The sequence below is a fragment of the Rhipicephalus microplus genome, chromosome 6 (genome assembly GCF_043290135.1).
Source record: "Rhipicephalus microplus isolate Deutch F79 chromosome 6, USDA_Rmic, whole genome shotgun sequence".
In the NCBI taxonomy this organism is placed as follows: Eukaryota; Metazoa; Arthropoda; class Arachnida; order Ixodida; family Ixodidae; genus Rhipicephalus; species Rhipicephalus microplus.
The window spans coordinates 119,056,823-119,073,771 of NC_134705.1; the positions used below are offsets into that span (position 1 = coordinate 119,056,823).

Consider the following 16,949-nt stretch of genomic DNA (forward strand, 5'->3'; position numbering starts at 1 on the left):
ACCACAATTCGGGGATTAGAACTGTAATAATACTCCGTGAAATATTTCAAAACTGGGCGTCATTCGTTATGCTTCTTTCGTTGTACAAGTTCTTAGCCGCCAAGTTTTATGGGTCTTGAAGTAGTGAATACCAAAACAAGGATATGAACAATAAGGACACCGTATTAAATGGCTCCAGAAATATTGGCTACCTATGATTATGTAATGTACACTTGAATACACGCCTACAGGCCTGTAGCATTTTGCTTTCATCGAAACAAGACCGCTGCGACTGGGATCGACCTCACGGCCATCCTGTCTGCAGCCTAGTGCCGTAATCGCAAATCCACCGCAATGCACTCGGACAAAACAGCATATAAATGCTCGTTCTGGCAGTGAGTGTGTGTTTTTTTTTCATTCATTACCCTGTTCAAAGAGGTGAATTGACCAATTCGCTGGTGTAAATATATGTAGTTAGCTCTACATATAGTAAATTAGATATCGTTGGCAGAGGCGTTCGGCCTGCAGTGGACCTAGGATAGGCGAAGAATTGTTATGAAAATAATAATGACGACACTTTAAGGTGTTTCTTCTTTGAAAACTCAAGAATATGCTTTTGATGAAATAAGAATAATATATTGCCACTTGCTACATTAAGATAGATTTTACCATAGCCAATTAGGCACAAGTATTGTTAATTACCACTAGTGATTTGGTACACTGCACAAACAGGAAAATAAATATCAGAAACCTGGCAAAAACAGCGGAAACAAGTAAGAAACGATGGTCCTTGTGCGTGTCGAAATGCATGACCATACTTCTCACCGAAAACGTGCTGGGCAGAACCGCCACGAGATAGGGCATAAGACCTGGCATTGTGATGCAATTGAGGATGCCGTAGTGTTTGATGTTGCTCTTGTTGTACAGTTCGAGCAGTTCAGTGCGGGCCTCCTCCAAGGCAGTCGGCAGTAAGGCTGCCCCAGTTTTTTCGTTGATGCCGTACCTGGGCACAAAGAGGTTCCGCTTGAAGTTTCACTTTATATGCATATGAAAACTTGCAAACTCTAAATCGACTCACTGTGGCTTATCACCATACAGAGTGCAGCTCATTGTGCTCCTGAAGCATAACTGCACTACCCAAAACACCGCGCCTATTTACCAACTTTCGTACTTATGGCCGCCTATTGCGAAAAAGAAGGCCTAAGCCATTTCTCATGCATGAAAAGTTGGTGTGTGCCTGTATGTTTTTCTCTGTAAAGCTTGTGCGGTTGATTCCGGCATCGAATGAAATGTTCAAGGCACCGCTAGTCTTTATCGAACATTTTGCGTCGCACCAACTTTTGATTTTGATAACGAATAAAAAAGGTAGCCTATATTGTGTCATTGTGACATATAACAGTCGTACGAGAGCCATGTTAAGGAAGACTCAGTGTTCCTCATACATACGCCTGAAAATACTAGAGGGGGAAAACCATTTTGTCCTGCTCCTTTCTCCTCCGAAGGCTTTCGGTGCTCATCGGCGTTTTGCATTGCCTCTTGGATCGATGGCCCAGCAAGCTACCTGCACCTCGCCGGGCAGCTTCTCGCACTGCCTCCGTGATGAGCCTACTTTTGACCAAGGAACCACGTCGAGCAATAACATCATAGCATGACGCCATGGTACGTGATGAACTACATTTGGCGATATAATCTACACGTGTTCTTGTCATATAGATCACCATGCGTGATCACGTCGGAACCGAAACACTTTCTAGAAAAATAATATTTTGTGGTACATGTCGAATGCGTTAAATCAGGCCAGTTGGTTTTCTATGATCAAAAATTATAACAGTGCAAAAAACGATGGAATATCAAACAGAAACAAGCGAGCGCCGACAAACAGCGTTATTATATGTCTGAGTGTTGGTCCATAGCTTTTTCCGCTATCCTGCTTCTTTTTAATCATGAATACTTTGTGTTCAAACTGTCGATGGTATTTTTTGTGGGTTTGTTAAGGTATTTTCCTATCGTCTGATGCTCACTTACCGCATATCAAAGGAAATTCCACCAGTGTAGCCGCCAGACGCTTCTATGGCGCGTACAAAGTCCTGAAACGCCCCACTGCCATCCGAGGCGTACAGGTGTTTGTTCCTCGATATGACGTGCGTGAAGAAGACGTAAGAGCACACATGCAACTGAGGCAGCAGGATTTGTGCGCTGCCCACGCTGCTCACTGTGCACACGAGGGGCATCTTTGTCGCTGCACAAGATAGCAAAACAGGAGTCACTCACTTCTGCAGGCACCAATGTGTATATTTATGCAATTTCGTTCACATTACACATTTTGGTCTTCCATTTCCGTTGAACGGCGAGTGCGTTTCTGGCCAAAGTGCGAGGGCGAGGCTTAGTTACGTGTAGAAATTTAGGGGATTCATTGTAGGCATAGTGTAAAAAAATTTCTTGCACGTGCTTTACGTGATTTCGGGTATTTCTTTATCAGTGCTTCTTTGTAAAACTAACGCTTCAAATGAAAGTGAGCGGTTGCTCGAGTTGCTGTGTTTCATCAGGTTTGTGCTTTTGTTTATTTTTCACGCTGTGACAATACATTCATATGAATGAGCCCTGTTAACTACGTTCCTGCAGTTTTTTTAGGAGCTTCATGCCCGGTAGATCACGTCAACTATATCTGGTGGAAATTTCTTGCATATTTCAGAAAGAAATACGTGCAGTGACAAAAAAACTGATTTCAGCGCAGAAATCACTGTTAGAGGAGCCTATACCACCGGCTTCCGTTCTATTCGTACAATCCACGTAAGGTTACTACCTCAAATATTGTAACAATTGTCCTCCCTACACCTGGCTCATTAGCCTCCCTATAATATACGTCTGTGTCTTCGTGTAGCATTCGCCCATGAATGTTCATAGAAGCGAGCAAGCAAGCATTTTATGGCGAATACCATCTAATGCATCGACGGCTTTGGAGAACATGGATGTTAGTGCCCGTCTTAAGAAGATCAAAGGCTTGAACAGCATGTAACATTAGCTTCCATCACCGGAAAAGCTCTCACAATTGACAAGATGCGCGGACCATGAGACGTTGCACTACAAGAGTACTGACATGCTTCGACATGAAACCAAACTTTCTATGGCTGATACCATCTAGTGCACTGACGGCATTGGGGAACATGTATGTCCGTGCCTGTCTTTGGAAGCTCATGCAACTTTAGCTCACTTCAACGGAAATACCCTCATGGTTTACAAGATGCGTGGACCATCAGGCATCCCATTAAGCGAGTGCTGACATGGCTTGGAGCTATCCCAAGAAGGGCAGTTTCATTTCTATTGTGTGTACTATCAACACTGTCCTTTACACAACTGAGAGGGACAACACGTATCAAACATTTACTTAAAAGTTTTCTTCAGCAAACTTACATTATCCCAAGTCATGACAGTTCACGGGGCTTCTGAAGTCTGCGCCCTACATGACCCCCGAATCGCGAAAATTGCTGTCAGAGTCTCCAGATGGCAAATAAATCATCGTTGCTTAAGTGAATCACCTGCGACTGACTGCAAAATGACAACTATTGCTAGTATGTGGCGAGTTGCAGTATTACAATCACGTCAGATTTCTGTTTACATGTCAGTTCGAAGCCACCCCATCGATACCAAAACCGAAATAGATTGTTTAGGTTTCCGGTAGTAATAATATATTCATTGCATTGTTTTATGAATGTAATTTGTATGTATGTATCTGTGCATGTATGTATGTATGTATGTATGTATGCATGTATGTATGTATGTATTGTTGAGCCCAATGATATTCTTTCTAAAGCTCTCGACACTTATGTTTTCATTTAAAGCAACGCACCAAAATTCGCGTCAGTACTCCTACAAGAACATTCGGAAAATTCTATTAGTTGAAATGTGCAAGTGAGCAATAAACCAAAATACATAGTCCTGTGAAAGAAACCGGGGGTCATATCATCTCTAAGCGCAACAATTAAGGCCTGTGGACCTCAAAATTCTCTCATGATAAAACGTCTCGTGAGAGTAAAAGTCTGCTGGGCCAAACACTTGATGTATCTGTAGCGAAAGCGGCTTGCAAATATGGCAGAGAGAACTCAGTAACTAAAATCTCCGTGAGCTAGCCTTCCTATAGCATACATCTGTGTCTTCGCGTAACATTCGCCCATGAATGTTCATAGAAGCCAGAAAGCAAGCATTTTATGGCGAATACCGTCTAATGCATCAACGGCTTTGGGGAACATGGATGTTAGTGCCCGTCTTTGGAAGATCCCGCGTTTAAAATAACCCCTTTTGTAGTAAAGGAAAGAAGGGGAAATTAAAGAAATTTTGTCTCTTTGTCAGACTCTATATTAGCAACAACTAATAAACAATGGTTTAAATAATGTATCGGCAATGTTATATCTAGTAAATTTATTCTAAAGAGGTTGAAAGAAAAAACAGAATGAAAAATTACTTGCGCTGGCAAGTAATTTGTAACGCTCTACCACCTGAGCTACAGTGGCAGGTATACCCCATCCACATCATGGGCCTTATATATCTATTCAATCCTGAAAAATTCCAGAGCCTCTAGTAGCCACGACGGCGAGTGTAGAACGCACTTTCTCAGCCAGTGGGCGTCACGTAGCGCGTAATCACATAACAAGCTGGCAGCTGACGGATAATCTCTCGCTGAAACCTGTAGGCATCAAGTCTACCAGAATACACGCCAGAGTAATATAGCGGAGCACGCTACCTGGAACTCCCTATGAATTCTCAAATTCAAAGAATTGCTTTCTCTTCTCTCGACAAATGATGGAAGCAGCTCAAAATTCACTCGTCACAGCCATTGGATTAGCCATTGGCTGAATTGAACATGGAGCGCTCGGTCGTTACAAGGATCACCGTGGGAGGCGGCGACATGTTCACACACACGCTTGCCATCACACTGAAAAACCGCCTATTCAAAGAAAAAAAATGAACAAAAAGTGCTCATAGTAATGAGGCGCGCGCGACGCACTTGCTTTCTCCATGCCATCCCTCTCTGCTTAGCTTCCAGCGATTTCGTCGGGGCGAGAGAACAGAAAATGCAATTGCAGCATGCGACAAATCTAACTCCGCTGTGTGTGGACTCGAAAACTTTTTGCAGTAGGGAATTCGCAAGGCAATAGGCTCCTCTAGCAAACGCCCCGCCGCGGTGGTCTAGTGGCTAAGGTACTCGGCTGCTGACCCGCAGGTCGCGGGATCAAATCCCGGCTGCGGCGGCTGCATTTCCAATGGAGGTGGAAGTGTTGTATACCCGTGTGCTCAGATTGGGGTGCACGTTAAAGAACCCCAGGTGGTCGAAATTTCCGGAGCCCTCCACTACGGCATCTCTCATAATCATATGGTGGTTTTAGGACGTTAAACCCCACATATTGATTGATCGAGCTCCCCCACATATTGATTGATCTATTCTACGGCTAGTTGAAAAAGCGTTGAGGGCTCCGTAAAAAGAACCACTCACCCGGCTGTGAAAATACAAAAAATAAGCAAGCGCAATATTCTCTCCTGATAGTTATTGTCCTTCTTGCGCCCTTCTGTGACGCAGACAGTTCCCGTGACGTCTATAGTGTACACGCTCACTAATGGACATATAAGCGAAATATAAAATGTGGTTTGTCTCCGGCACTGGTTCGCCAAGCAGTCATTCATCTGTTCTTCTTGTCTCGCACTCGATTAGTCCAAATACGCGAAATATAAAATGTTATTTGTCTCCTGCACTGCTTCGCCAAGCAGTCATTCATCCGTGCTTCCTTGTCTCGAACTCGATTGGTCCAAATACGCGAAATATAAAATGTGATTTGTCTCCTGCACTGCTTCGCCAAGCAGTCATTCATCCGTGCTTCCTTGTCTCGCACTCGATTAGTCCAAATACGCGAAATATAAAATGTGATTTGTCTCCTGCACTGCTTCGCCAAGCAGTCGTTCATCCGTTCTTCCTTGTCTCGCACAAATGTCGTGTGCGATGAACCGATTACATTTCATTTGGTTTGTTGCAACTGCGCAAACGGTGTTAACAGCATGTAGCCGAGAGGCGTGAAATCTCGATAGGCTATAGCGCTTATTGCTGACATTGTTCGCTTGCTTTTAAGTAGTAAGGGGCGAGGAGGATAAAATGTTTGTGTGAACAATAGCGAAGAAAAGGAGAAAACCACCTCCTCGTCTTTCAACGCGGGGCGGTGGAGGGCCCTTGAACATTAGAAAGCAGTCTTGTCCATCGGAATTAAATGAAACGGTATTCGCGGTGAACAGTTAGGTACAGTGCAAACAAAATAGAGAAACATGAAATGCGAGAGATACGGGAAGACTCACCAGAATATCTTCAATTCTTTACACTACACCTGAATGAAGAATAAGTGGCAAGAGAGGGACAGCAAGCTCGGGAAAGGTGTGTACAGAAACTACAACGTGCATAACATAAGAGCACGTCATCTACCGGTGATCACGTAGTTCAGTCACCTCCAAATGCTACAGGAGGATGCTTTGCTATTTTTTCGGCGGTATAAGACAAAAAACACAAAAACAGAGGTACATAAAAAGCGCGCTTTCGCAACTTGTTACGAAACAGTTCTTGGGTCCCCACTTTTTTTGTTTGCCTCTGTCCTTACAAAAGTAGATTTAGACAGACTATAGATTATTGAATTATATTTTTAGACAGTCTAAAGGATGTATCATTGTTTTTTCGAGGATGCGTTCATGCTACTTTGTATACTCGTCCCCACAGCGTCAGAAAAACCGGCTTGGTGCACAATGTCCGGGCAAATACAAACCGATGATTGGAGGTGGAGTAGTAGTCGTAGGCTTATGTGTCGGTCCTCTGGGGGCAACACTTGTATGGTGACCGGGCCCCGGTGTGCCTGGCTTCGTCACGATAGGTCCGGGTCTTATGGTCTTTCCGCCGTGGGTTGGACCGTGCCCCGAGGTCGTCTTCCTGCCAGGCTTGTGACCTCCCCCAGAAGTCGTCTTCCCGCCAGGATTGTGGCCTCCTCCAGAAGTCGTCTGCGATGGATCAACCTTTGTAGAAGCACCACGGCTCTGCACGCCGTGAAGCTTCGAGTCATCTATATAGTTTCGAGTGCCAAAGTCCCCACATCTCGTTCTCGGTCAGAGATACAGGAATGACTCAAAAATTAATCTACAGTGCATTGAACACTGCTCGCGGATTGACGTATATTGTGGTGCATACTGACGCATTTACTCGTACGCGCTTGTGCCATGTGTGCAGAGCCCGTCTATAGCACACCATGGACGCTCGAGGAAGCTACAGCTGAAACAAAACAGGAAATGCATGGTGCCAACTGGCACCTAACCTTGTAAGCACATATGCGTGGCTTGTGTGCACGGTAAACGAAATTCATGCACACATTTCTGTGGATGCCGTCTAAGGGGATGTGTATATGAAATTTCCCCATTGTTTCAAGGTGTCGCACTGCGTCATCACGTTTATCATGTTGCCTGCCTTTGTATTATTTGGCAGTTTATGATCTCATGTGCTTCTCATTACCTTGTGCTCTTTCGGCGATTTTTTCTTGTGATGAGTGTCCTCGACAGCGTTTGCTGAAACATGAGCGATGAACGCACTCGACCTCGCAGAATAATCGGAAATCTTGTGCAGGCTTCCACTCGTCATCCTAGCGGGATGATGAAACTGTATAGTGTCGTGTTCTGTGTGTAAGCATCCTCCATCCAGCAAGCATGTGCTCGCTAGAGCCGATATCGTCAAGTGCTACCTTGCCCCAGAAATGTAGCCCTAGGTCTTCATTATCAATGGGACACGGGTGTCTGGCCATACGGCGTCTTCCACAGTCAGTGTGGGTGCATGTGAGTGAGTTGAAGTGTGAGAGCGTTCTTCTGTTTGGGTGACATTATGTTTTCATCAGCACTTGCCCTATTGTTCAGTATGTTTATACAGCGCCCGATTCTGACGCGCTGGTAGGGCCCCGAGTTTTTTTTTTTTGGGGAGTGCAGGCGTGCGCACTTTGAGCGCAGTGTTACTTATTGGCGCAAGGTGACATCATTGTAGATGCACTAGAAAGCGAGGCTTGGTTCTCAAGCCCCCAAACGTGGCTCTCTTTTTTTCCTCCTGCCAGGGGCAGCCTGCCTGTCGTTTCGAATTGTTCTGTTTGCTCCTGCCCGTAATTTAAAAAAACGGCAGAATTGCACTCGACTACAACGACTAGCTGAGTGATAGTTGCATTTTTTATGCCATTATCATTGGCAGAAAACAATGCAACTACCATTCAGTTACTGCGTTAATTTCGATGCGATCAGCCTAACGGTGATTAGACAGGAATAATTTCAAACTGAGAAGACACGCCATTCATTTCGACGACACCGCAATCATGAAACCAATTTTCTAGAGAATCATCAGCGCTGGGAAAAGTAGCGAAGAGTTTAAACAAGCTTGCTAACAAGGAGCGTTACCTATTAAGCCTTACAATGCCAATTGTATTATGTTTCATACATTGAATAAAATACCTTAATAAAGCTACTAAAAGCTACCATAGGTGTCCCAATAAGCAGCTATTGCAAATTTCACATGTTATGAAGAAGGTACAGTCACACACATATTATACAACAGCAATTATTTCAATTTATGGTAATTATATTTATGCCTCAAACTGAATTCCACTCAAATTTTTTCTAAAATGCACTGCACAAGAAGAACGAAAACGTTCAGAGTTTGCTCGCAAATTTTCTGAATGCAAAACTGATCAGGGGTTTACAGGGTTAAAAGAGTTTGCTTATCGAGGCGGCATGCGCTAGCGGGCAGCTCGCGCTCCCGTTCACACGGCGCTGAGTTGAAGCGTGGCAGATTGGTCTTATTGGGTATGACATGACGATACTTACAGCGCGAGAACAGAACGACAACAAAGAGACAAGAAGGACACGAGCATTCGTGTCCTTCTTGTCTCTTTGTTGTCGCTCTGTTCTCGTGCTATAAACCGATGGATGGATGGATGGATGTGGCCTGTACCCTTTAGATGTGAGAGGAACGAAGATGGAAAAAAGAAGAAAACAGAGTAAAGCTCAACATAAAAACAAGCAGAAGAAATAGAAATAAATAAAAGAGAGGCAGACAGATAATCGAAACACGAGATGAAGAAAGGAGAGAGAAAAATGTAGAAACAGAGAGGGCACGAAAGACAGAAAGCCAACAAAAACAAAGACAGGTAAACCAAGTGACAAAAACAAAAATAGATACAACAAAAATAAATGCAAATAAACGAGCAAAAAATAAAAAAACGAAGATAAATCAAAAAAGAAGAAAAATATAAACAACGAGGCCACTCGGCTATACGCTTTCTCCATTGTTAGCACCACTAGTTCTTTACGACTTAAGCTTGCGACCAACGCAAGGGTGACTGTTACTCACAGGAGGAGTTTTTCCACCGCCAGATGGATCTACAGCATAGTGAGACTTGTCATCGTTCCCTCCGTCGTTATCGTCGGTCGTTTCTTAAGCAAAGAATAAAGAGGAAAGGGACTTATACAGTCGCCATAGAAATTCCTAGTGTCTTCAATGAAACGAAAATCTAGAGAAAAATGACTCACCCATGCGAAGTGTAAAACGTTGAAACGAAAAAAAATGACCCTACCTGTTCGAAAGGAATCGTTAGGAAATGCGAATGCATTTCATGCGCCGAGAGAGTGTAGCATTAGCGTCATTATCTTCACCGACTTCTGCCATCGTCTTGAGAGAGACCCAGCCAGCCATCCGTCAAGAGTGAGGAACCAGTGGGCGGGAAAGTTGGGCGCCAGCATTCTCGGCTCGGCGTTAGCGTTTCTGAGTGGCGTGTTCACGCGTTTCCGGATGTTCTTGAGAGGCACCCAGCCAGCGAACGGTATGTAGTAAGGCGCGACCGCACGGGAGAGTGGGGCGCAGGCAAGTGAGAGAGCGAACGGCGAGACAAGGAGCGGCGAAGCACTGCACCTACGCCCGCCTACACTCTCTCGCATTACATTCTTCGGTTTCTAGAGGCGAAGATAAGTGCACACGTCAACAGTTGTTGCTATGGGAAAGCAATGGGAGCGGAGAGATAACACCTTCTGGCGCACGGACACCGGGAATGCCTGGCATAGCCCAACTTCAAGATGCACTCGCATTTATAAGGGCGCAAGACCGGAAAGGAATGGGAACACTCTAGCGCTAGCAGCTGATTATTTGACGCACTTCATGAAGCATACAGCATATACACGAAAATAAAAGAACTTCAACAATTTCTTGCTATTTTCATCCATTCATTACTAACGCTTACTTATGTAACTACAGATCGAGAAACTGGTTTTCTTTTTCGGTCAGTGGTAGTGGCTTTTTCCTGTTTTTCTATGTTTACCGCTTTCTTGCCTAATCTATACCACTTAAGAAGTCGGGCAAGTCAAGACGACAGAAGCGTGGCAACCGACCACCTCAGCGACTAAGGGAATAGCCCCACTCTTGCTCTCTGCAACATTCTCTGCAGGTGGTAACAACAGCCGTCCGTCCCATGACGCAAGTCTGTAGAACATGCTCAATGGAGCAGGCTTGCGTGCATCGGCCTTTGAGGAGGAAGTGCTGTTCTAAAGTTGCAACCGATTATAGTGATCTTGTCTGATGAGAGGCTCCGCACTATCATACCTTCGAGTCGTGTAACGCAGCTACAAGCACAGCAATGTAACCCTAATAGATCTGTTGGGCGTTCTAATAGTGCTCCTGAGACTTTCCTTTAAGCACCTGCCAGTCTGTCCGATATGCGTTCGACCTCAAGACAAGTTATAGAACAGACCACATTGCGCGTGCATTGTGTAAAACGTCTGTAGGGCAGCGTGAAAGAAGCCCCACAAATGGTAGACGCAGTCGCTAGCTCATTATTTGTTTTTCCTATTTACTCAGCCACTTAGATCCTGAATACACTCAGGTGCAGAAAACGCGACCGGCTTGTCGGCTCTGCTGCCTATCTTCAGCAGGTAGTGGGATATAGGATGCAAGCAAGGTACGACTGCTGCGTTGTTCGGTTCTTCTGGAGTCGCCGTCACACAGCCGAACTATAAAATGCACAATAGTCATACCCTACTACCACTGTATCTACCAACATGGCTTTATGAAGATTAGTATACCACGCGTATCTTAAGATACGCGACCGACTATGACTGCTCAGTCATGGTGCGCATTGTCTGCCAATAGCGCGTGTTCTCCGTCCACCCTTTGCCGTTTTTTTTCCAAGGGCAAATTACTTCACAGAAGCTCCCAGTGCGTTTCATATCTGCTTGAGCAGTTTTGCAGGCATCTTGTCGTGTGTTTTTCCTCACGCATAGAAAACACGACGCGTGAGGCCATGTTATCAATCCGGTTTTTGTACGGAACACTACAGCGATGGCGGGAATGCGCCTATTGTTTCGATATAATTTCTTTCCAATTAGAAACGTATTGGTACACAATCAAGCGCTACATGTGTAAGGTCTCTTAGAGGTGCCCCCACTGGAAACAAATGCAAATCTTTAAATGCCAGGTGGAAAACACGACCTACTGCAAATGTAGCCAGAAAATCTGTCTTCGCGAATCTGTCAAACAAAACTAGTCTCGGGAGCATCGTGTTGAGCCTGAAAATAACAATCGGCACCACTTCGTAAACAAGACAATGGCTTGCTCACCAGCCAAGCTGTTGGAAGAGGACAGAAGCACCATCCCGATGAGTAGGATGAGAAGCAAAACACAGCAAACGGCGAACCAAAATCGCCGATGGTCTCTGTGCGAAAAAGAATGACTTAATCCGACGTACTCGATGATAGCGGGGGAACTTAGTCTATAATATAAATACATGCTCCCAATTTCAGTATCTTTCAATTGAGTAATACTTTTTTAGATTAGTGTAAGGGAAATTCACCAAAAGCCATGTCCACAGAATATTACATGCCTCTCGTGCTGAAACTGTACAAGCACACTTCGTGCGCTATCAGCGCAACCAACGTTCCCTTCACTAGAAATACTTACGCCAACCCGAAGTGGTGATTTGGAGTGATTACTCATAACAATTCTCATACAAACAAAGATGATGTCTCTTTTCAATCCGTGCGTACTGTACCAGCACATCTTCATGATAATTTCCCAGGTTGACACTTCTCTTATAACATTAAAAAACTATTTGCGATTACAAAAAAGCTAACTTCGATGCTATCAATCGTGAATTATCTGAATTTACCGACGTCTTTCTGACCAATTTTAACAACCATGCCGTTCAGTCTAACTGGGATATGTTTGCTGCCGAAGTTCATCGCCTCACCGTAAAGCACATACCAACCTACACTATTGCTAGTCACTCACAATCGCCATGGTACAATACCACTATCAAACGCCTGTCTAACAAGAAAAAACGCCTTTATCGTTCAGCTAAGCGCTCGCCAACTAACGAACGATGGGCCGCTTATAATACCGCATCTAGTATTTACGTCAGGGCACTCAAACAAGCTAAAGATAACTTCGTCTCTAATGTATTGCCGTCAATGTTAAAAACAAATGTAAAAAAGTTCTGGCGCGTTATCAATCCCCCAAAAAATAATTACATCTTATTGCAAGACTCATCTGGTGACACAGTTCCCATCAATCAGTGTGCAACAGCCCTCAACAACACATTTGCTGCCCAGTTTACAAAAACATCTGATGTTCCACTTCCTTCCACCTTTTGCTACAATCACCTCCCCATGCCACCAATTTTAGTAGACATTTCTGGCATCGCTTCCCTTATCAACAAATTAGGCAACCATTCTTCCCCTGGTTATGATTCCATTAATAGTAAATTTTTAAGAAATACTGTAGAAATTAGTTCCATCATATTAGCCAAGATATTCCAGCAATCACTCGACACTTCTACTCTCCCATCTGAATGGAAAATCGGGAAAGTAGTTCCTATTCATAAATCTGGCAGTAAAAGTTCCCCTGCTAATTATCGTCCCATTTCCCTTACCAGTACGTGCTGTAAGCTATTAGAGCACATCATATTCACAAACCTTGTAAATTTTCTTGAAAGTAATTCCTTCTTCACGTCATCTCAGCACGGCTTTCGTAAATCATACTCCTGTGACACACAACTGGTATCATTTACTAACAGATTACACCGCATTTTGGACAACTCATCACAAGCTGATTGCATCTTTTTAGATTTTTCTAAAGCATTTGATAAGGTATGTCATAAACTTTTACTTCACAAACTAAGCCAACTGAAACTTGATCATAACGTGTTTAAATGGATTGAATGTTTTCTCACAAATCGCTCACAATTTGTTTACGCTAACGGGTATAATTCTTGTTTTACTGAAGTACACTCCGGCGTTGCTCAGGGATCGGTAATTGGGCCTCTCTTATTTCTAATTTATATTAATGACCTCCCCTGCCACATTAAATCCAGAATTCATTTATTTGCTGATGATTGCGTTATTTTTCGTGAGGTAAATAACATAACCGATTCGTGTACTCTTCAATCAGACCTTAACACTGTTAATAACTGGTGCCGTACATGGTTAATGGAATTGAACATAAACAAATGTAAAGTCATGCGCGTGTCTCGCAGTGTTTGCAGTCAATTTACTTACTACTAAACGACATACCTCTTGAATCTACTAACTTGTACAAGTACTTAGGCGTCCACATAACATCCAATCTTTCTTGGGCAATGCACGTCGAACAAATAATCAACAAAGCTAACCGTACGCTTGGGTACCTACACCGTAACTTTTCCAAAGCTCCATCTTCATTGAAATTAGCACTGTACAAAACATTAATACGACCTAAACTAGAATATGCTTCTTCGATTTGGGATCCCAGCCACATTAATTTAATTACATCACTTGAGCTAGTTCAGAATAATTCCACACGCTTCATATTATCGAACTACAATCGCACTGCCAGTATATCTGCAATGAAGAATAATCTGTCCCTGCCTACCCTGTCACTTCGAAGAAAAGTTTCCCGCCTATCAACTTTTCATAAATTGTATCACCACCCCATCTTGCGCGACGAACTTATTTTGCAACCCCAGTATTTTTCCAACCGTTTCGATCACCGTCACAAGGTTGGAATTATCACTTATCGTACTAACACAGCTGCGCAGTCATTCCTGTCTCGTTCTTCTCGCGAGTGGAACCACCTTCCTCCTGAAATTGTTGCTATTAACGACAACCATCTTTTTCGTGATACCGTAGCTAACATTGTATACGCAGGACCTATTTAATGTATTTTGTTTGTACGCTGACTTTTGCTTATATTCGTACTAACGCTGTATTTTTCCCTCCCCACCATGTACCATGTGTTATTCAATGTAATCCACTCCCCTCTGTAATGCCATTTGGCCCTGAGGGTATTATAAATAAATAAATAAACATTTATTGATCAACTTCTGTACCATCACCCCACTCCCACGTTGTAGCATTGGAAAACAATTTTATCCCCCTCCCCGGTTCTTCAAATTAAAAAAACCTGCTTAATGGCGAAAAACCAAAATTAAGAGAAGGGTGCTACACTTACCTTTGGGCTGTAAAAGAGTAGAAGTTGCAGTGATTGACAATTTATAGACACAGCCGATCACCAACATGGGCATCGTAACGGTGTGATCTCTCTTTCCGGGATAGCCTACAGTTCGTAAAAGTCGTAGCATATTAGCGATAAACCACAGATTTGTGCAGTGTGTAGATGATGAACTTATAAACTTCGGTGTAAATCAACATTTCGGAATATTACATCGACTAGTAGCACGCATCAAAGAAAGTGAAAACGTGGAATCCGACATGTTTTCAAAACCAACGTCAATAAACGCTTATAAAAGGGACCCTGCAGAATTTTTTTAAGTAGCCATAGAATTCATCCAATAAAGGAGCCTATTGCCTCCCAAATTGAGTGCCCCAAATGTTTTTAGATTTCGTCCAGTACGAGCGGAGTTACAAATATTTGTCACACGCTGCAGTTATATTCCCTCCTCTCTCGTCCCGAAGAGAGCACTGGGAGATTATCAGGAAAAGATGGAACTGGGGAAGAGTGTATCTCGCGCACCTCTTCACATTGAACACTTTTTCTGTCTGTTTTGTATCTTCAAACTACGGCTTTTCAGTGTGATCACGCGGGTACGCGCTGAGAGGCCATGACCTCTCGCAGCGGCCCCAGTAACTCCTGTGCGCGTCATGCACAAGCCAACCAATTGCGGGAAAAGGGCTTGTGATGCAGCTATTCTCAAGCCTGTAGCGTCTTTTCTCGAGAAAAGAGAAAGCGTTTTTAACTGTATTTGAGAACTTATCGCAAGTCCAGGCCACATACTGGGCAATATTATTTGGCTCGCGTGTTTTCGGGAGCCTCAACTGCTGATTGGTGGCGCTTTTTGACCATGCGTAGAATGTGTGGCAATACCTCTTCAATTTATAGTCTTGAAAAGTGGCTTCTCCACTACAGCGCGTATTTCACAGGTAGCGTTGTTCGATTTTTTATTTTCTACAAACTGTATAGGCAGGTTCTCAAGAAAGACACAATTACTTATGTAGCCTCATAAGCTCGTTTACTTCCATTGATGCAGACTGGAATTGACAACACAGGTTTCAGAAACTCCAAGCACAAACAAAAGCTACGGGAATAACCTATAGTCTCATAAAACTACAAGAGATAAAACTACAAGGCCGTAGTGCGAACGCGGACTGCCGGCACGACTAAAGAAATAGCATCGCTAATCGGCTGAACATGGAAGAATTACAGCCAGTCTGGTTCATGAATGCGTTCTCCTTCATCATCACCATCATCATCATCATCATCATCAGCCAGGCTACTTCCACTGCAGAACAATGGCTTCTCTTGCGTTCCATCAATCCACTCGGTCCTGTGCTTGCTGCTACAACTTTATACCTGCAAACTTTCTAGTCTCATCTGTCCACCTAACTGTGTCTCCCTCACACGCTCGCATTCTCTTGGAATCCAGTCTATAATGCTCAATGACCAGCGGTTATCTTGCCTTAACGCTACCTGCACTGCTAATGAACATTTTTTTTTAATTTCGACTATCATGTCATTAACACCCGTTTGTTCCATTATACGCACTGCTCTCTTCTTGTCCCTTAAGGTTACACCTACCATGTTCTTTTCCACTGCTCACTGCGTCGCCGTCAATTTATGGTTCATGCAGGCCTAAATTAACCCACCTTTGAGAGATAAATGACGCTCCCTCATGGATTTCTATTCAACTGCAAGCCTTGTCGGAGTGTGCAAAGGCACTGCCTGTTCGCTGAATATTTTGGGCTGTCAAGGTGTCATGTTGCCAAGCTGCAACCGCTGCCGCTCTTCGTAACACCTTCGCAGCGCCTTGATCACGCACTCGATCGCGTTAGCTTTGTCGGTGATTTGGGCGGCAAGCGTTCTTTTGGTGTGACAGCTGGCTTTGCCCATATGAGCGTTTCGATGGTCGCGATTCGCTGGCAGTCAAGTGGCTTATCCGGCCATGCCTTGATATTGCGCCTGACCATGTGGCCACGAAATTCTGAACTTTAATCGATGAAGACTCCGCGAAGAAGTAAATGAGGCTGTTCCTATCGTAGGTGGTCTAGTTAATTTCCTGCAAGGCAGAGCCCGACCACATGACAACGATTCAGAGAGCCAGATCTTGTTTCACTTCGAATTATCTGCGCAGCGGCGAATTGGAGACGGAAGGCAAATAACCACACAGCGTTGTCCGTGTGTGCTCCCTTTTTCCTATCCCTTATTTCACCCTATACCAATGAATTAAAAAAACACCTATAACGCGACCTATCTCTGAGGCGTTCATTATTGTTGCCAGTTGTGACAGTAGCCCAATCGACTACAGAGCGCCAACGGGTGTGGCAGCGCAGAAGGTATAACCCACTTTTGTGTTGTATCGAAGCTCAGGTGACGCCTGTACTGCTTTGCGACCAGCACTTATAAAAGACGACGGGAACATGGGGCGATGCAAGGAAAAATATAG

At 44.0% G+C, this 16,949-nt stretch overlaps 1 protein-coding gene across 1 annotated transcript; it reads right to left on the minus strand.

Moving 5' to 3' along the window:
* Positions 1-657: 657 nt before the first annotated feature.
* LOC142766006 (uncharacterized) lies at positions 658-11,796 on the minus strand. The gene is made up of 6 exons (XM_075867817.1): positions 11,635-11,796; positions 9,380-9,462; positions 6,774-7,002; positions 2,005-2,218; positions 805-982; positions 658-699 (listed from the first exon to the last, which is right to left on the minus strand). The coding sequence occupies exons 1-6, from the start codon at positions 11,666-11,668 to the stop codon at positions 658-660; spliced, it is 780 nt and encodes a 259-aa protein (XP_075723932.1). The 5' UTR covers positions 11,669-11,796.
* Between the last annotated feature and the right edge of the window lie 5,153 nt (positions 11,797-16,949).

What these genes read in the sequence shown, in the direction of transcription:
- LOC142766006 (XM_075867817.1), bottom strand. Translation starts at nt 11,668, where the DNA reads ATGGTGCTTCTGTCCTCTTCCAACAGCTTGGCTG. An exon ending in TACTCCACCTCCAATCATCG is followed by an intron (nt 2,219 to 6,773) that starts GTTTGTATTTGC and finishes TATCTTGTGCAG; the next exon opens with CGACAAAGATGCCCCTCGTG. An exon ending in GGAATTTCCTTTGATATGCG is followed by an intron (nt 983 to 2,004) that starts GTAAGTGAGCAT and finishes CTTTGTGCCCAG; the next exon opens with GTACGGCATCAACGAAAAAA.